Here is a 20975-nt window from a genome sequence, read left to right as displayed (position 1 = left end):
AGCAAAACAAAGATGAAATAAAGATATCCCCCACCACCACCAATAAAGGGGAAGAATTCAGTGATAGAAAATTTGCTTTATAAGAATTAAAGGCAATCATTCAGATGATTCCAGATGGTAATTTGAATCTACACAAAGATATGGAGAGGCACTTGAAAAGGTAAATATATGAGTAAATATAAAAGACTGTGTGTGTGTGTTCTCTTTTAACTTTGTAAAAGAAATAAAATTATGTAAAACAATAATTATATTGCTATATTTTGGGGGTCTATAGCATATATAAATGTGATATGATAATTAGACAAAGGTGAAGAAAAATTGAGCTATATCAAAAACAAATTCCTATATTTTACCAGAAGTTAGTATTTATCTCAAATAGATTGTAATGTAATCCCTAGCACAACCACTAAGAAAATAACTTAAAAATATATAGTAAATGCAAATGATATATCTAATAGGGGGTTAATATGCAGAATATATAAAGAACTTCTACAATTCAACAACAGAAAAACCCAAATAACTTGATTTTAAAATGGGCATACAACTTGAATAGACATTTCTCTTAAGATTATATACAAATGGCCAAAAAGCACATGAAAAGATGCTCAGCATCACTAATCTTTAGAGAAATGCAAATCAATCACAATGAGGTATCACCCCACACCCATCAGGATGGGCTTCTATCAAAAAACCAGAAAATAGTGTTGGCAAAAATGTAGAGAAATTAGAACGCTTTGCACTGTTGGTGAAATTGTAAAATGGTGCAACCACTATGGAAAACAGTATGGCAATTCCTCAAAATAATTAAAAATAGAATTACCGTATGACCCAACAATCCCAATTCTAGATATATATCCAAAAGAATTGAAAGCAGAGAACATTATGCTTTGTGAAATGAGCCAGTCACAAAAAAAGACAAATACAGTATGATTCCATTTATATGAGATATCTCAAGTAGTCAAGGGATTGCCCTGGTAGTCCAGTGGGTAACACTCTGCCCTTCCAATGTAGGGGTCACGGGCTCAATCCCTGGTCGGGGAACTAAGATCCTGCATGACGCATGGTGTGGCCAAAATTTTTTTTAAAATAAAAAATAAAGTAGTCAAAATGCATGAAAAAGAATGTACAATGGTGGTTACCAGGGGCTGAGGGAGAGGAAAATGGGGAGTTATTGCTTAATGGGTATAGGGTTTCAGTTTTTGCAAAATGAGTAAGTTCTGGAGATCTGTTGCACAACAATGGGAATATACTGAACATTACTGAACTGTACACTTTAAAATGGTTAAGATAGTAAATTTTAAGTATTTTACCACTATTTTTTAAAAGGAGTACATAGTAAATACAACAATGGAATTAAAATGGCATACTACTTAACACAAAAGAAGGCAATAAAGGAGGAACAAATGGACAAAAAACTTATCAGTAACTAAACTAAGTTTGAAAGGACTGAACACTCCAATCAAAAGGCAGAGACTTAGGGCTTCCCTGGTGGCGCAGTGGTTGAGAGTCCTCCTGCCAATGCAGGGGACACGGGTTCGTGCCCCGGTCCGAGAGATTCCCACATGCCGCGGAGCGGCTGGGTCCGTGAGCCACAACTACTGAGCCTGCGCGTCCGGAGCCTGTGCTCCGCAACGGGAGAGGCCGCGATAGTGAGAGGCCCGCGCACCGCGATGAAGAGTGGCCCCCGCTTGCCACAACTGGAGAAAGCCCTTGCACAGAAACGAGGACCCAACACAGCCATAAATAAATAAATAAATAAATAAAAATTTTTTAAAAATCCTGGAATTGTACATTTACAATGAGTGAATTTTATGTTAAGTAAATTACACCTCAATATCAAAGCTGCAAAAAACTGTAACCAGCAAGGAGTAGGAGTGCACTAACCTTACCACCAACACCCAACAGCCTGCCCTCCTGCCTCTGCTGCTGTTTCCACAAACCCCTCTTCCGACGCCCACTGTTCTCTGTGCGGAGACCCTCGCAGACTCCCCAGGGAGTGGTTTATATTCAGCTCACAGAATCGCTTGTGCAATGACTGTCTTCCTGTCTACCCTCCCATAGGATGCAGATCCTCCTCCAGATCCAGAGCTGTGCCCACTAGCTCTTCCCTCCCAGTTCCTTGAGAAAGTCTTGTTGAGAGAAAAGCAAGACCCCTGGTGATCTCTCATGTAGGAATAAAGTTTAAACTTCTATTCAGCAGCTAAACACAGAGACTGACCCTGGTACCTTTCTAAGTTAATCGAGTTACAAAATGATCTTTTTAGGATCATTTTGCTTCTATGACCCATTTTATTACTACTTTTCCTCCAAATCCATTCTGGTCTACCACCCTCTGATCTCACCCAACCAAGCCCTGCCTGTGTCTGAGAAGGCCTTGCTGGGACCCGGCAGGGGCCCAGCAGGATGACACCGGGGGTGAGGGCTCCAGTCACCTGCAAGCAACTTGGCCGTCACAAAACCTGGTACTCACATGCACGTTTCACAATAACCAGGCAGAGTCCTGCACTTTGTTTCTGTGACCTCAAGTCCCAGCAGAGCCCTAGCTGATGCTCTTCCCTACAAGCCACAGCCCTGCTCCAGGCCCAGGCTGGATTGATTTACTCAGCACCCGACAGGCATGTAAACAGTATTACATCACAGGTACTCCTGCTGGTCCAGATGCTGGCTGAGTGGTGGGGAGACCCTGAAGAGGGAAATTCGGGCTTGGTTGGCCGTCAGGGAGCTCCGCCTGGCATCACAGCCAGCAGTGAGGGGACTTCACACCTAACCCTGGGTCACAAGCGCACAGGCTCAACTAACCACCAGCGGGGCCTACCTGGGGCAGAGCAGGTGCAAACACTGCCCGGGTCGCCGACCCCTGCGAGCGGCGCTGCCTGGAGGGAAGGTGCCTGCCTTCCCACAGGGTCTCCCAGCCCCAGGAGCTGGACTGATTTGGCCCTGGGTGCTGCAAACACTACCTCCACCGCCTGATACACGCGCATACAAAAGTCAGCCACCCAAACCACGTCTAGGCACACACAAAAGCGCAATTATGGGAGGCAGAAACCTCTCAACTCCAGCCTTGCGTCTGAAACTCCACCCTAAGATATCTGCATGTTAAACGACCAAGGACAGTTAAGCTTTCAAAGGGAGAAGATCAAAGTGCTGTCATCTTTTAATTTAATCCTTTTGTTGCATCAATGGTCTTAAGAGGATGAGAGAGATCAGAATAAAAATGGAAACAAACTACATCTTTGTGGGTGTTGTGTTTTAAGCTTTTTTTTCTCAGTTTGGGCCACAAAATAGGTCAGCTCCATTACTGATCAGCCTTCCCACAAATATTTAAAACAAATTGAATTGCACACCCAATACCCATCACAATTACACCAGGCACAATAACTAAATTAGCAATTCAACAAAATAATTGGAAATACGATTCTCTCTATCCCACCAGTCTCCCTCGAGGGTTTAGCCGATCTATGGGGGAAAACTCAGCTTTCCTAATTCTGCAGCTAATTAGAGACACACTTGTAAATGAAGTTGTTTGTCTTAAAGTTGAAATTCTCTTCTGGGGGTGGGGGAGAGGGAAGGAGAGAGGAGGAGAGTCCTTCCAGTCCGGAGCAAGTAGATAAACAGGTATCAAGAGCGCACGCCTGGGTTCTCAGGAGCAGCCCTGTCTACAGTTAATAAAGCGTCCCTTGTTTCGCCGTCACTTATCTGGTAATGAACGACTTCGTAACAGCCGGCCTGGCCGACGGCCTCGCTGAGAGAGGCGTGCCTTTTAAAGGCCCTCGAGACCGGTCGGGGGGAGCTGCAAGGCACTGCTATTTAGGGACCCACAGGGCGACAGGAGGGTCAGCGCCGAGCCCAGGCGGCATCAGCGCGGCCAGCTCCCGTGTGAACCTCCCCGTTGGGACCCGAGGAACCAAAAGCTCATCCTCCCAGGAAGCGGACGCTCTGGTGCCAAGCGAACCCCGCCCCCCCCCCCCCGCGTGGACGGCACCTGCGGGGTCACGTGGCCCGCCAGCCAGACGGTGACAGTCTGCCTCGGCCCGCTTGCTCGGGCCACTCCTGGAGAAGCAATCTTAAGGTTTCAATTAAGCTGTCCTTGGCCTCTTTTTGTTCCTTCAGAAAGGCACATCTCGGTTTAATTACATAACTGAGAACTAGGCATTGCATTCGTCCCCTTACCCTCCTCCATGAAGACCAGGATGTGAGCTTCACACGCAGACTCTCCGCAAGGCTGCGCTCCCCTCCCCTCGCTTCGCCTACCCTCCCCTCCGGCAGGCGCACACCTGGGCCCGCGCTCCCGCCGCGAACAAAGGCCTGACCTTAGCAGCGAGGTCAGCAGATGAAAAGCCTCCGCTGCCTAGACCCTCCCGGAACATCACAGCGCCCAGGTGGGGTGCGAGGCGGCGCGGAGGCTGCGCGAACGCCGATAAGTGAATTCAAAAGCACCTGCTCCTACGGCTTATCTCCCCCAACAATATGAACTCGGAGTTATCACATGGAAAGTGTTCCGCATTAGCCTTACGTTTAGCTCTTGAAACCAAGTGCAGTGCGCTACAACTTTAAAGGACACAAGAGTCAAACTGGAAAATAATTTTATGGCCTCAGGGGGTCCGTTCCCGGCCTAAACCCTCAGGAGGAGAGCGGGGGGGGGGTTCGCTCCCAGGCTCCCCTCGGCCACGCTGGGCACCGAGGCGGGAAACCCCTCGCTTCCTGCCCCCTCGTGAGCCCCAGGTCACACTCTCGGCCGCCGCCCGAGCCTGGAACAGGGCCCCCGACCCGGCTGGGCCCCTCGGCCTCGGGACAGCGGCAGCTCTCGCCGCCGCACCTGTTAGCACTTACCCGGCTCCAGCTCTGCCGTTTGCTGTGACTTGTGAAGGGCTAGGAAGTACCCGCATCGACCTCATCTAGCCAATCCGGTAGCCACCAGCCACGCTGCAAGGGCTCAAAAGCCACACGTGGCTGGTGAAATACTGAGTAGACTGGGCTCCCATCATCCCCGGAAGTGCTACTGGACAGCTGTGGTCTTAGACCCTCTGGACGCGCGTGGGGTTAGAAGAGGCCCCCCAGGAGGGTAAGAGGGGAAGGCAGCTGGCCACGAGGGCAGCCCTAGAGCCCGGAGCCGCCCTCGCCGTGGAGGCGCGGGAGCCACCGAGCAGCGGCCTAGGTGCGGGGCGCTCAGCGTCAGCCCCACCTGCGCACTAACGCCCCTGGCCATCCCGGGGTCGGCGGGCTCTTGGAAGCCCACGAGCACCAGGGCTGCTGCCCTCCTGCCAGGCCGAGCTCTCGCCCTGTAGAACCGGAGTCCTGGGAGAGTGATGCTGAGCCTGAAAAACGGCCACAGCCTGGGCTGCCAGGAGTCCCGCCAGGACTAACAGAGGCAACTCCAGCGCAGGTAATGGGACTGATCAGACCGAAGTAAGAGGATTCAGGCCTCACTCGACTGAAGAGGGGCACAGAGCCCCACTAGAGACCAGGTCACCTGCCCAAACAACCCTGTGCTCTGTAAACCTCCCCCAGCGCCTGCCACACAGCAGGAGGTCAACACATACCTGAATGGATGGGAAAAACATTCCTGCATTGGTGCTAGACCCAAGCTGCCTTTCCATAGAAACAGCTGCTTTAGGACGAGGAGGTCCTCAGGAACCAGCGTGGCTGACCCTCACAGTACTGAGGAGGACCTCTGAGCCCCAGAGGTCAAAAGACTTCCTCAAGGTCACACCCTGGCAGGTCTGATTTCTGATCCAAGGTTCTTGCCACTACGCCACCTTCTGTTCAAATCTGTCCTCGACTCAGGATGTCACATCAGCCCCCTCAAGGATGAATTCTGTGCCCCCAAGTCTCTGTGAGAGCTGGGTAACACACCCCTAAACACCTCGGGGAAGGTAGATGAGGGCGGCAGAAGCAGCCAGCACCACGTGGTGGGGAGCCTGCCGGCCCAGGGCAGCCTGAGCTCATTTCCAGCCCAGCCATAAAGAGGAAGACAGGGATGGAGAAGGGTGGGCAGGAATCTTAATGTGTTACTGTCACCGCGCCTATTGGGGACCTTATATTCTTTGTCTACTCTATCGGCAATGTGGGATTTTTTTTTTCTCTACGTTCTTTTAAATTCTCTTTTCTGAGAATTCAGTGTCCTTGACCTCGACAAATGAAATGAGAACCCTGAACCAAGGAAGTAAACCAAGCAAACTTCTCAGGAATATAAATGCTGCTGAGGCGATGACCTTATTATTATTAACAGGCCCCACACGATGGGCAAGGAAGGCCCGGTAAAGGAAATCTACAGATATGCAAGAAAAACGCAGTTAGATAAGGCATACTCACTCTGCGTTTGCACCGTCCCCTCCTCTCCAGACAAGGAGCAGGTAATGAGGGCTTCATCAATACAGCTGTTGGACAAACTGAACATATGCAAATCAGCGGGGCGATATGGATCCCCTGGACGTAAGAATTAGTTAATGAACTTACCAAATTACTGGCAATTATTTTTGAAATGTTATGAAGAAAGACAAAGCAAAAAAAAAAAAAAAAGAGAGAAAGAAAGAAAGGAAATGAGGTAGATAAGATTTAAACAAACAAAAAATGAACGACCAAGGCAAACTCAACTTAATGCCTAGCACAACTGCCCCCCCCCACCCCGGTACACAAACACACATAAATCAAAAAGTAAAAACACAAACTCAGATGCAGAAAACAAGGTTCATTCACTTTAGACAAGGCTCACTGCTTGTATTTGCCTTTCTTAAACGCCATGTGCACAGGGTAGCCTATCAGGGTAGCAGCAGACGGGCGCCAGCTGCCCTGGCATAGAACACCCACATTTCTGCAGCCGCAGCCTCAGGCTTCTCCATGACACCCTTTACCTCTACTCTCTATAGTTCTGCTGAGACGCAGCTGCCTCACCTGTGAGCCTGGCCCAGGGAGACACAGATCTTGGTGTCCCACATACACAGTGACCCCTCCATGGTTGTGAAGGTTGACGAATGTCCCATTTGGATCCATTGAGCCTCAAACTCAGCTCCCTTTGGATGAAATGGTAAGAGATAAAGAGGCAATAATCTTGGAGAAGTCATATGCGGAGACCAGGAAAATCAACCACTAAAAGGAAACTACTTTTCTAAACTGGAGATGCAGTATCTGTTGCTGAACTGGTCGGAGCTGGCTTTCTCTGGTGTTCTGTTGGCTCTCAGGGTTTCCAAATGATGCTCAACAAGCGTTCTTGGTCGGTGACCTGGAAAGAACAGCTACGCACCAAAGACAGTATGGGGAGAAACATAAACCCATACAAGGCAAGGAAAACCCACCGGAGAGATCCCCAGGATGAAGGCACTGAAAGTAGCAAGAGCATGAGAACCAGTGGGGAGGGTGGAGAGAAAATGATATGCGATCTAGCAGCCAGAAAACAGACAGGAGGGTCGGGGAAGGAGAGGATGGTGTCACTTCCTATTTGTCCACCATCTTTCACTGGAGCATCTCAAAGCACATTACAGGCAGCAGCTCTTTAATCCTCCCAGAGGAGGATGCTGATTCGAAGGGTTCCCTGGGGAGCAAGAAATAAACCACAGGATCAGACTCCAGGGCCAACCTCCTCTCTGCCTTTCAACACCCTTTGCTGCAGATGGTCCAGCCTAGGGCAGGTGAGAAGTGCACGGGCCCTAAAACAAGCCTCCGTCATAGGGACCAAGAGCCTTTGAAATATTTGGACTCTTTCACTCGGTTCACTTTACTCCCAAAAATCTATGCCAAAAATACCAATAATTTTAAGACAACAAACAAGCTTTATGCACAAATATTTTCCTATAACATTATTCATAATAGCAAATAATTATAACAATTTAAGTGTTCAACAAGAGGGGATCTGGTTCAGTACTGAAGAGACATGCCCCCAATGGAATTATTAGTTAGCAGTTAAAATGCTTCAATGAGATCTGCAAAAACGTGGAAACAACCTTCCCCTCTACTATTAGTATTAAAATGCAGAATACAACGTACCACTGGTTCTCAACGGGTGGTATACGTGTGTTATGTGGAGGGGGGACATGCTGCACAGACATTTTGTTTTTACTGTTTTTAAAAGGGTAACATTTCAAACAGTCCAGAAGGAAAAACGAAGTCTTCCACCTGCACTGCTCCCTGGGCCCTCCCCCCAGAGAGGAGTCTACTGGGTATCACAGCATCTACACTGAAGAGGGCTACGAAGGAATACAGGTTAACTACGAGAAGGGGATCTTTCTGAGTGGTGGAGTTACAGCCAAGTCTTATTTCCATTTGTTCCTTCCACTTTTCTGTAATTAATTTTTGACGTAAAATTAACTAAGATGAGAAACCAGCCTTAACTTCTCTATCCCGAAGGGCAAAGCCCACGGCCTGCTTCCGGCCCCGGGTGCAAACCTGGGCTGGGTGGGCCCTGCGGTTTCCTCACTGCTCTGATGGTGTCTTCAGGGGCTGTGGTTTAGGAGGGTCATGCGTGAAGGAGTCAACTGGACAAAAAGAAAATAAGCCAACTTCGCACAAAAGGGAGGAATGCTTCAGTCAACACTGAAAAAGGGCCCTGGATTGAAACTCTTGATAACAGTTCTCAACTCATTTCAAAATCAGCATTAGCCACCAAAATGTAAAGTATTCGTTTTATTAAAATGCAAATCAATCAACTAATCTGTCTTTCTAGTAACAGTTGAATTGCAGTATCCGTGTCAATTAAAGTAGTTTCCAATTTACTCTTGGCTGGAAGGAGGGTGGTCCTCTGAATTTTAAAATGCAAGCCTCCCTTTACTGAAAATTCTATCCGTTCTTTCTCATCTCTCCTGATTTTAATTCATTTTAATTAAACATGATGGACTCCAAATATTTTGAAGTACCTGCTTAAATTTTTTTCTTCATCAGGTAGAGAGTGACTGTAACAAAGGTTCCATCTCTTTAGGAATCGTGGGTCTGCATCATGCTCACGGGAAGTGCCGTGTTAAGAGGTTACTTACTTGCTGTTCTAACGTGGGTTTATCCGAGATCCTCAGGCTAGGTGGATGGGGTTGGATGGTCTATATTCGAAAAAGGGATCACGGTGAAGGGAGTGACTGTAGGGGAAATCTTCTATTTCCGTTGAGTGATCTTTTAGGTAACTGGAGACACACTGAAAATTAAATGTTTCCCTGACAATCAAGCCCAAGAGGTTAACTTACCAAGACAAGAAAAACAGAGCAGGATGTACCAAGGTCCAATTAGTGTGAGATGGAGAAATCCTCCTCCCCACATTTGCCCCGTCCGAGCCCAGCAGACACACTCAGATGTTAATACTAAACTGTGATGCAGATTACATTCCAGACTCACTTCGTTTGGAACCCAGCCTCTGGGCGCTGTGTCGCAGTCCACAGACACCACGTCAATGACACGTGGGATTCCTGGGCACAAAAATCTGTCACTTGGCTTTGACATTTTAAAACAATACCAAAACCTGACTCTAAAAACAATGACTAGTTATTAACTACAACTGCCCTCAGATGCCTGTACGCAACATCCCTTTAATTCCATAGCTCAAAATACAGATTTGGGCAAAGGACCCGGGAGACGGTCGGCCTTGAGTGCGGGCACGCACACATTACTTATGCAAGATCATCTCACTGCATACTGACCACAGCAGGCCAATAAATCCCCCTTATGGGGATTTAATTTCCAGCTTTTGACCTTTCGGATGAAAAACAAGTGAATCATTTCCCCCTGCTAGATTTACACCACAGCTAATCTCAATAAAGTGATTTAGGAATGGTGAGAATGGAAAAGGACTCTGGAAGAATCTTTATGGGTGAAAAGAGGAAACAAGTAGTCAGAGATCTGTATTTAGCAACAAACAGGCAGATGCCTCCAAGCTCCAACGCCTCTGGGGCGGAGCTGACAGGTTTTGGGGGGGCTCCCTGCTCCTCACAGCTGCGATCAGTCGCTAAACGCGACTCACCCCGAAAGCCACATCTACCCTAGGATTATTCCTTCCGTGAAGTATTTTATATTGTGAAAGAAGGCCATTTGGCTGGGAAAACAAGGAAAACCCTCCCAAAAGAACCTGTCAGCCTGCGGGAGCGCCACATCACTCTGTGCCGCTTAGGGAACCGCGCGCGGCAGCGGTGGCGCCAGGAAAAACACTCTTTATTTGTGGTGGTTCAAGGCCGTGGGGGGCGAGCCCTTTGCACACGGACGCACCGGTGACACAGATGCTGGATTCCAGGTTTCCGGGCACTCGTCAGGCCCGTGTTCTGAACAGCACACGTTCCCGGGATTTCCCGAGTTCCTCTATGTGGGGCTGGGTGTGCGGAGGTCCCACCTCAGGCCCCGGGCCACAGGGAGATGGGCGCCGTCAGTCCCCGTGGCCTTCGTCAGGGGGGTTGAGTTGGCCAAAAAGAGATCGATACAGCTCTGTCCTGGAAGACAAACAAAACAAACTGGTTAACACGTTGGTTAACTTTTCAAGGTTAAAAAAGGGGCTTCCCTGGTGGCGCAGTGGTTGAGAGTCCGCCTGCCGATGCAGGGGACACGGGTTCGTGCCCCGGTCCGGGAAGATCCCACATGCCGCGGAGCGGCTGGGCCCGTGAGCCATGGCCGCTGAGCCTGCGCGTCCGGAGCCTGTTGCTCCGCAACGGGAGAGGCCACAACAGTGAGAGGCCCGCGTACCGCAAACAAACAAACAAACAAACAAAAGTACCAAGAAGCTGGGAAATACCCCAGTCTGATTCTTTAATTGGAAACACAGCCACATAATTAAAAATGCATCCCACAGCTCTTATTCGCAAATACGAAGGAGGGCAGGAACCTAGAAGCGGCCAAACAGCAGAATATGTAAATAGCCCAGAGTGGCTGGATACCCTGTCTCCAGGGAACGAGTTTTCTATAAGTTTGCCCTTTACACACAGGCTCTTCAAGTAAGAAAACAAGATTGAATATTTTAATAGGATGTATGAGACTGCCACATGAGGAGGATTCAATCAGACATGGGATGTAGGGGATATAATTCAGTTTTCATACATTTTCTTGCACTTGGCAGTACTTGAAAAACAATGAAAATGACCCAGCAACAAGATTCCAATTACCAGCACACGTGCAGCTGCTCGGGCGCCAAGGGTCTTCCCCACGCCCCGGCCCTTCCGCTATTCTCCATCTAATAAATAATTCGATTGGCTAATTTATTTCTAAAGCTGGGTCTGACATTAAAAAAAAAAAACCCTAACATGCCAGGGTCTTGCGTCCCTGAAAATGAAGTAAATGACCACTTGCCACCTCTGTTTCCACCACCACCTGGCCAAAGGCACCTGTCGGGGCGGGCGAGGCCCTCCCAGCACCAGCACCGATCCCGCAGCTCCAGAGCACTTCTCTGGATGGAGGGCAGTCTCCCTGCGGAGATGCCAGGAGCCAGGAGGGTCCAAGCAGGTCAAACCCACAGGGAGGCGGGGACCACGCCCGTGCCCTCGGGGAAGGAGGGCAGGCACCTGGGAAAGCTGTGCCTGCTCTGCTCATGTTTTCAAGATCTACAGCCTGCCCTCCTTGTTAGGAAAACAGGCTTTTCCTCACGGAACCACTCTCACCATCTGAGAGTCATCGTCAGCAAATCTGATTCTCAAAACAAAACCGAAGACAAAAGGACCCCACCCTTCAAACAGCTAGTTTTGGTCCAGCCAGACTCGAACACAAAAACTTACAAGTCTGTTTTTGAAGTCACCTTACTATAGTGGTGTGTACCAAAAGAGACATTATAATTAGAAAACCCAGCAATAGGAATAGCATCTTAAAACTTTTTGAAAGGGAAAAGTCTTAAAGGAGGAACCGCAGAAGCCATGGATATAAACAAACCTTATCATGCTGGGGACCACGTGGCAGGCAGGGAACGTGCAGCCAGAAGACAGTGGGTCTCCTGTATTATTACAGGAATTTTATTGCAAGAATTTGCTGGTGCTCTCAGCCGACCATCGTGCCCCTGGACCGATAAACAAAGGATGCAGGTTCACCCGGAGCTCCAGGGTCTCTTTTGTTCCTGAGCTGTACACATCTGCCTGGCTCGGCCTTGGCCAGGCCCCGGACACGCGCGTACTAAGGCGGAAGGCAGCTTCAGACCACATGCAAATGAGAGGCAGGCAGCCTCCCTTCCAGAGGCAGTGGCTGCCAAATCACCAGCTCCATCACATAAAGGACAGCGATGCCCTGTCCGGATGTCACTTTATCATGCGATGGCCTGCCTACTTGCCAAAAAGTACAAGTCTCTCTAGCCATTTCCACAAAGAAATTAAATGGTGTTAAGGGGAGAGCCGCCATGACAAAGAGGACAGTGTGGCTTTACGGCTGCGACATCTGATGAGAGGGAGCTGCAGAGGCACCATGCCATTCAGCCCTTCACCATCATCCCTTCCCAGCCTCGCCGTGCTCGCCTGCACCAGAGCCCATCATTACCACTGAGCAAACGCTTCCTCTCCGCGCGGTGACATCAGCAAACCGCCTGGGCTAAGGCGGCAGTTACTGCCCGCAGCAGGGTTCACGTGTCGGGAGCTGAGAGGGAAATGCTGAAACCCATGTTTTGATAGAACATCATTTCACACTCAGGTGGGCAAAGCTGACAAAGATGCAGCTGTTCATGGCAAAGCAACCTGGAAAGCCGAGTGGTCTGCGTTCTTAAAGTAGCTTTACAGAAGAGAGAGAATATGAGCAAGGGATTATTCCAATCTAAGAATCCCCAAGCAATTTCAACTCGAAGTCTTCCTCACCCATGACCACCAATCAGTGACCGTTTTTACCTTCAAAGTATCTCAAACTTGCCTGCTCCTCCAGGCTCCATTATTTCAGATCTTGCCATCTCTCACCCAGAATGCGGTGCCAGCCTCCTAAGCGACTTTTCTGTTCCCGTCCCCTCTTCCCCCGCCTCCATCCCCCTCAGCCCCAACTCTAAGGACTCTAGAGATGAACAAAGCAGACCCTCCTGGGGTCCAGGAGCACCACCAGGATGAAGACCCCCAGACTCCGGCTGCTCAGCTAGGCCCCAGCCCCTCTTTTACGCTGCGGAGGACCCGCCGGGGACAGAGCTGGGAAAACCACAGCCACGAAGGGTGGGGTCCAGGGTCTGGTCCTCGAGCCTCTCTGCGTACCCCCTAACAGAACTCTACAAAATCCCGCAGCCCCTGCACACATTTTTAAGTTGACATGTAACATTTTTCTTGATGAAGTTAATAGTCACAAAGGATACAATTACCACAAATCTGTGAATACCAACTTTTAAAATAACTCTTACATTCCTTCTGTAATACACCCAGTGGAGTCTGTATGCCATACTGATCTGACACCCATCGTCACTCAAACAACACATAAACTAAACTCTTTAATTTGGAAACTTTACAGCATCTTTCTCTTTTTAAACTTGTATTTCCATCTGATTTTTCCCGACAGATTTTTGTCCTAATATAATTGTTTTATGCTTGAAAGTCTTTTATCGATCACACTATCGTACTTCTTGGCCACAAAAATAAGTATGCAAATTGAAACACCTTTTGAAATTTGAAAAGTTGAAATATTTTAACTTCTTGGGACCATAAGGCTCTAAGTAATTTTTAAAAATTACTTCTGGACTGTGTTATCATTACAATTATTATTAGGATACAACTGATATATACAATAACAATATAATAAAATGTAGTATAACTTTGGTAAAATTTTAATATACATAAATATGTAAAATGTTACTGGAAATTATCTCTCAATGATATGGATGAGGCTTTCCCCTCCATTCCCATTCCATGGATGAATATAATTTATTGCTAGAATGAAAGAGGGTTCAGCACCAATTCTATTCCTATTTTTTAGTTTTTGTAGACAGAAGTGATGAGAAACCTTGCCACACAAACAAGCAGACGTGGGAATGGGAGAGTTTTGTTATAGCAATGATACTCAATTCTTTTAATTCCTTCTGAATTAACCCCCCCCCCAATCACAGAGTGATCTACCACCAAAACTTAGTTTTAATGATCTACCAGCTGACAACTCAATTAGGTTCTCCTGCAATTTTGCTGAGAATAAAGACCTGGAAGCCACCTGACCGGCAGGGCTCTGTTACCCAGTCCTGGGTCACGGCCGGTCGCAATCCCTACACCGTATTTTGACCGGTCCTTCTGTGAGGTTCCCCACTCCAGAGTAACGTCCCATGTCAGGGTAAGGAGGGGCTTCGTGTCTGGAGAGGACAACTGTGAAAGGCGAGGGAGAAGGAGAGCTGGCAGCTCCAGCTCGGGCAGGCTCTCAGGCAGGGCTGCTGAGAGCCTCTCAGCAAACAGCTGGAAATTTGATCCCTGCCGTCTCTCTGTGTCTCCTTTCCGGTAGGAAGATCTCTGCACGGCCCAGGAGGAAGACTGAGGCGGAGGGCGTCCTGAGCGTTGCCCCAAACCCAGACAGATGCTAGACCTGGGGTCAGTGCTCAGGGGAGAGGGAGGCACCTGGAAAGAAACAGGATGCGTCCATATCCCTATCCCTATCCCATCCCAAGGCAGGAACACAAAACTAAAAGCAGAACTAGGTAATGAAAAGCCACCATGGGACAGAGGGTCGGACTGCCTTCTGCTGCACAAAGCATGCTCCCCTGCAGCACCCTTCCTAACCGGGACTGAGCCACCCAGAGAAGCTGAACTCTCGGTCCTTCAGGTTAACCTCATCCCCATCCGATTCTCCAGGGTGAGTGCACAGTTTAATACCTGAGGTGCCCTTAAGGCTATGCATAATGAAGTTGGTTTTCTAAATATATAATTCCTGCTCCCTATCACATTAAGAATCAAGATTTGAATCACTGAGCTGAAAGGCCTTCCCCCCCACCCGTCACCCTCCCCCCACACTCCTGGCCTCAATGTAGAAAATGTATTAATGTAGGTATCATGCGGGAGAATAACCTACAGAGTAATTAACAGGACTTGGACCTAAGGTAGAAGGTCGATAGCAGGGGCTCTTCCTTGAATTAAAATTTAACTTACCCTTTATTGCAACCTACAAAAGCAAGTAATGAGCACTAACATTTTTATTTCTTTTAAACTGTCATTTAGGCTATAGAGGGGATAATTACCTATCTCTAATGTAGTAAGGTTTTATAACCCTTAGTGAGGCATTTTCTAATTTAATATTTTTACTATATTATCATAAAACCTGTTTCCAGAAAAAAATGATCATGGATTAGCAGTCATCTTCCATAAAGACAGTGTGTGTGTGTGTGTGTGTGTGTGTGTGTGTACTGGGATTCAGCTTATTTATTATGTGACTCTTGTGAAGAGACTTAAGCGCGCCCAGTAGAGCTGGCTGTGAGATGCCATCACTTGAGTGGTGGGCGAGGTTTGAAGCAGCCCTAAACGAAACGCGGTGGACGTGCGTCACGGTGCCGTCCAGCCACGCGCACTCCTCACTGACGGCGACACAGACCAGGGGCTTTCACACCATCATCGGGGCAGACACTACAAAGCAGCACCTGAACCCTGCAGAGGACCTGTGCGGGGGGCGTGGGACTGAAGGAGCCGCGCAGGCCTTGCCCCAGACACCCCACTCCTCCTCCCCCTCCTCTGGCCCGGACACCCCCACACTGCACCCACCTGGCCCTGTGGCCAAAGGCGAGCAGACAGCAGGGAGAAAGCAGCCAGGCCACCGCTCCCTAAAGAAACCTGCACAGCCTCCAAAAGTACATCCCTTCTCCAAGCAAGTACGATATGCAGGGATTTCAGCGTGTGCCCGTAGAAACAATATCGCTGCTTTCCTGATTAAAACTATACACAGAATTTGTCCTTGATTAATTTGAGATTGTTCATTAGTTGCTTCACTGAGGGGGGGTGGGGGTTGTCCTTCCTAAATATACAAGACACATCCCAGAGTGTGCGGGGGGAGGGGGCCTCCCTCCCCCATAATCCCCTCCCCTTCCCTGCACACCCGAGGGCCCTGTGCTGCGTGCTTCTGCGGAACTTGATGTCTTAGACATACATTTGAGAATCCAAGGGTGACGAAACACACAAAGGGAAAGTGAGACTAAGGGCTCCAATTCCAGCAGCACTCGTGTCCAGCAGAACCTTGACGAAACCCGAATACCTGGGAGTCAGTACAGACACAGCAAGAACAGAAACTCACACTGACCACTGTGGTTGCTGACTGCAGATGATGTACTTTTGTTTTTTTTGCGGTACGCGGGCCTCTCACTGTTGTGGCCTCTCCCATTGTGCAGCACAGGCTCCGGACGCGCAGGCTCAGTGGCCATGGCTCACGGGCCCAGCCGCTCCGCAGCATGTGGGATCTTCCTGGACCGGGGCACGAACCCGTGTCCCCTGCATCAGCAGGCGGACTCTCAACCACTGCGCCACCAGGGAAGCCCTGCAGATGTACTTTTAAAAATCATTGGCAATGTTACGACGCATGCTTTTTTTCACGTTTGTGTTTGGAAAACATTTTACTTATTAGTGCTGTAAAAGCTTATATATGTGTATTAGGTGAGGATGGTCCCTGGCCTCAAAGTATAACACAAAGGTATAATAAATTCATAAAATACACAGGAATGCCTATTTGCTGTGGTAGGTTTTCGTAGGATTACAGAGACAAGAATGACACAGCAGAACCTGCGTGGGGAAGGTGAATGTATCAGTTAACTCTGTCTGGACAGCCCCCTCCGCTCGGAGAGGTGGCAGTGTCCTCCCTCTCGCCGGGCACCCCTCCGCTGCTCTGGTACCCCTCCCACAGCCCAGTCCTCCAGAGTCAGGACGGACAGCTCCTTGATCCTCCCCGTGGCAGCATTTCAAGCACTGCTGCCTTCCCCTGACTAAATCTGGTCTCTTCTGGGTGAAAAGAAACAGTTCCCTCCATTCCCGCTATGACAGAGCTGGAGTTCTCCTGCTGACCTGGCGGAACCCCTCGGAGTCCTCCAGGTTGCCGAAGAGCTGACGGGGAGGCCCTCGCTCTCCGAGCCCACACCCACGTGTCTGGACAGTCCAGGCGGCCCAGGTGCGCGGGGCGAGCTCTACCACCTCCTCTGTTCTCAGCCCGTCCTTTCCTGCCCTCACAGAGCTTCCAGTCTCTCTGTTCTGCCTGCCAACGTGCCCAGGGCATCCCAAGTGCCAACTGAAAAAGATATCTTGCCAGTCATCACTTGGCACCAAACCAAGGGGTCCTCCCAACCTAACCTTCTGGCTGCTTTGAGGTCTGCTCCCCAAATACTAGAGATGAGACCGCACCTCCCTTAATCTTTCATTCCTTCTGCTTCCTCTGACCCTAATCCATTCTACTCTGTATCAGAGACTTTACAGGCGAGAGGAAGATGCCTGAGAACTGTTTCTATGACCTAAGAGGGGAACTACATTGGTCCAGGTGGCAGGAGGCTGCCCTGCGCTCCTGGCGGCCGCATGCACATCACAGCAGCGGGATCAGAGGCAGGGCCCCCCACTCCGGGCCTTCATCTCTCAGGAAGCCTGCGTTGTGAGGAAGACAATGCAGGCGAAGGGACAGAAGTACGTCCTGTAAGGAGGGAGCATCACGTAGGATGACGTAAAAAAAAAACTATGAGTAGAAGACTCTGAATTCTTGAATGCAGCCGAAAGGCCAGCACTTAACAATAAGTGGGTCTCGGGCTTCTCTCCCGAAACGCCGGCACAAATGCATACCAAAAAATCACACACACATACACAACCAAGAAACGTGAAAAGAGAAGAAAGCAACCTTCTCTTACTGAGGTCTTATTTCTTAACTGGATCAAGTTAGCAAAGTAACAGTGACTCAGAGAATGCCCTCACCTATCACTAATTACCTAAATCTGGACGCAAGGCAAATCTCCCATCAGAACCAGGCTCAACTCTTCACAAGCTCCAAGGCAGCCCACCGCAGCTGCCCAAATCTGCCACAAGGTGGCAGCACACGATGCCTTTCTCAGTGGACCAGGCAACTAGCAAGGCTCCCAGCAAACTGTGTCCATAAATTACCTAGAGTGTCTGCTCTCCTCGCTATCCTCCCCAGTGCTTGAAGGAGACTCGGGAAGGTCTGTTCCATTTCGCTCCTTTGGTCAGGTCAGAACCAGGTCCTTCAAACCTCTGCAAATGCTTTTAGCCCTACAGCTTTAAATTACACATGATGACACGGCCTCTGGCCCGTCTCCTAAAGATCAGACCGACTCAAGATTTATAAATGTTCAAAGATGCAGGTTCAGGCCCCAAACAAAGGAACTGAATGGCTGGGAGGAGGAAGGAGAGGTGAGAGGGAGCGAGGGGTGAATCTGTAAAGGTTTGCTCCCCACTTGCGCTCCCTCCTTGCTCCCAAGCCAGTTAACAAATTCACTCCACTTACACAAGGAAGAAAAACACTTGAAACTTCCATCATCCCTACCACTAGTTTCAAGTCTTTCAAATTCTTTTAAAGAAAAATAATTTACCTTGGTGGGACTTGCAAAAAAGTGGAGGGGGGTGGGAGGGACTGCTGACAAAAGGGATGTCGCCTCCTCTCCTGTGCATTAATATTCCATATTCCTGGGATGATTTCCACTTTCACAGTTTGACTGTTTTATAACAGATTTGACGCGAGAGAAGACAAATGGCCTCACAAAGGAAAGACGACAAATCATCTCACCGCTTTTAGCGGGGTCTTCTCTTTACTTTTATTTATTTTTATTCTGTGGCTGGGCTGTGGAGCTCTCTGCCTTGCTGGCGATGTTTAATATTAACGCCAAGCCCCCGCGATGCTGGCAATAGAGTTGGCCGGTGTTGTGTTTGTGGTTTTGTGACTGCTGGCTTCAGGAAGATGAAGCCCCTTGTCCAAACAGCAGCCCCTCTAACAGCTCCTGTTAAAAGCCAGGGGATGCTTCGCTGCTTAGACGTGAATCACTTCCTTCAACCCCAGGGAGAGGGAGGCTGACACTGAGTTACATTTGTATCCCTATCAGGACCTCTGCCCAACGACCCAGGGCCGGGCAGGAGCGGGCGTATGACGCTTCTCTCAGCTCCAGTTTAAGGCTACTCCGAGGGGGTCAAAACACACAGAAATCAACAAGGATATCTGTCCTCAACCCACAGAGTTTCAGCAAGGCATTCCATTACTTCTGGTGATATACTGGAGGACTAACTTTACCAAAAATACCCAGTCCTAATCCGAACATAAAAGCAGCAACTACCAAGCACACAAACACCGGCAGTACCTCTGGGCGGCCGCGCCCCGGGCTGGGCTCAGCCTGCAGGACACAAAGGCCACCATCCACACGCTCCCCCCAGGGTGCGACCACCCCCGTTCTGTTTCTGTTCTGCCCTCTTGGTCTTTTTTATCTTCCTCCCATAGCCCTTGTCCTGGGTTCTGTTCTAGGCCCTCCTCCCTTCTCTCTCGACCCCTCCCCTGGCCAACTCATCCAAGGCTCTCAGCCCTGCCCGTCTCCTGGGTGCAAAAGCCACCTACAGCCGGAGTGCCCACGTCCCCACCTTGGCACTGCGTCCGACTCCAATAAACTGGCCACTGACGGCACCAGGCCCTGCAGGGCGATTCTGCCACCTAAACTACCTTTGTTAATCATGGCAGCAGATTCTCTGTTTTTCATGTCCAACACTTAACTGTTTAATGGCAGGAAGCTACAAAGTTACAGGTACCAACATCACATTTTCTGATTAAAAAATAAAATCCTCCCTGACATAGGGATCTTGTTTGGACAGTTCACTTACATTAATGGATAGAATGCAAACTGATGCCCTCCATCTGTCACTCTTTCTTGGTTTTTAATGGTTTCCTTCAAAGAACTTCCTCCTCTCCACCGTAAATCAGAGGAGAGAAATTTGGAAAAAAGGTTTCTCCCAGACACCTGCCAGGGCACCTGTCCCCAGGAGGAGTGCCCAGGAGCCCTCAGCTTCCGGGTGTCTGCAACAGGGCCACCCCCCACCCACGCACCTCGGTTCACCAGAGTTGCTTAAGTCAGCAATCTGATGACCTCGGCCAGTTATGGGACTGGTTTTTAAAAGCCTGGCTGCTCTGTGCAAAACGAGTGGTTTGCGTTTCTGCCCCTGGAAGCTGGTGACTCTGTTTTGCTGCCCGGCTGTGCCTCCCCTGCAGGATGGAGAGCTGGGCGAGGACGAGGAGGCTGAGCGCCGCCAGCGCCGGCAGGAGAAAATGTGTATTGATTTGTCCCTCCTTTTAGAGGAGCACGGAGCGTTGAAGAGCAGCTGCTCCTCTCTGCAGCCTTTCACATTACACGCGCCACAGAAGGCCCAACCCCCACCCACCTCCGGGAAGCAGAAAGGGGTGGCTCCTGGGTGCCAGCGGCCACTAGGCTGCCTGGTCCACGGTGCGGACTCCCAACACCCCAGGCCAGAACGCCTCCCCTTCCGCGGATCCAGTAATTTCCCTCTCTGGGCTGACGTTTCCTCATCTATATTGGAGAAGAAAGAGCCTTCAGTCTTATTTACCTTTTAGTGGAGGTGCCCAGAGGGTAAAAGAGTTAATGTTTACAAAGTGTTCTGCTCCCCAGAGGAAGACAATGGATAAAACACAAGGTGTGGTTGGCTCATTCAAGACCTCGTTTCCAGGGTAGTTACTAACAGCTTCCCATTACAAAAGCCCCGCTTCCTAGCACCTGGAACTCAAAGTACACTCAGGCAATGCCCTTTATCTAAACATCCTTTTTTGCTGGGACACTTAATACCAACACTAAAAATTACAAAAGGAAACCAAGGACTATTATGCCTTGTTAATGCACATACAGGAGCCATTCCAGAAATGTCTTCTTCTTAAACCAAACAAATCCTGAGAGCATTCCAAAAATGCTGTCCTACAATGAGAACTGGTCATCACAGAGCCCTGTCTGAACACTCCATGTTTCCACAGTAACTAAAAATTTGTAGAAGGGCCACCAGAAACCAAACCTGGTATGGTTATCACAGCCAAGATGGGCAGGAGAAAACCGACAGTATGATACAAGTTTGTGGTGTACACTCTTGGGAGCAACTGCAATACAAGAGTGTTCTTGAAAGACCTTTTCCCAGGGTTCATCCTAAGTT

At 49.2% G+C, this 20975-nt stretch overlaps 1 protein-coding gene across 5 annotated transcripts in view; it reads right to left on the bottom strand.

Moving 5' to 3' along the window:
* Positions 1 to 920: 920 nt before the first annotated feature.
* AATF (apoptosis antagonizing transcription factor) overlaps positions 921 to 20975 on the bottom strand; it is a 106768-nt gene continuing 86713 nt past the window's right edge. For 3 of the 5 annotated variants that reach the window (XR_016388976.1, XM_022552703.2, XM_022552702.2), the window contains one exon: positions 921 to 10394. Coding sequence is in view for 2 of the 5 variants with exons in the window: in XM_022552703.2 (XP_022408411.2) it covers positions 10331 to 10394 (64 nt within the window). In the remaining 3 variants the exon portion in view is untranslated. The remainder of the gene's footprint in view (positions 10395 to 20975) is intronic. The other 2 variants (XR_016388975.1, XR_002641832.3) reach the window with 2 other exon arrangements.

This window comes from Delphinapterus leucas, chromosome 19 (genome assembly GCF_059928025.1).
Source record: "Delphinapterus leucas isolate spDelLeu-1000000601 "Yukka" chromosome 19, BTC_Dleu_Yukka2, whole genome shotgun sequence".
Taxonomy (NCBI): domain Eukaryota; kingdom Metazoa; phylum Chordata; class Mammalia; order Artiodactyla; family Monodontidae; genus Delphinapterus; species Delphinapterus leucas.
This window is presented reverse-complemented; position numbering and strand designations above follow the sequence as displayed.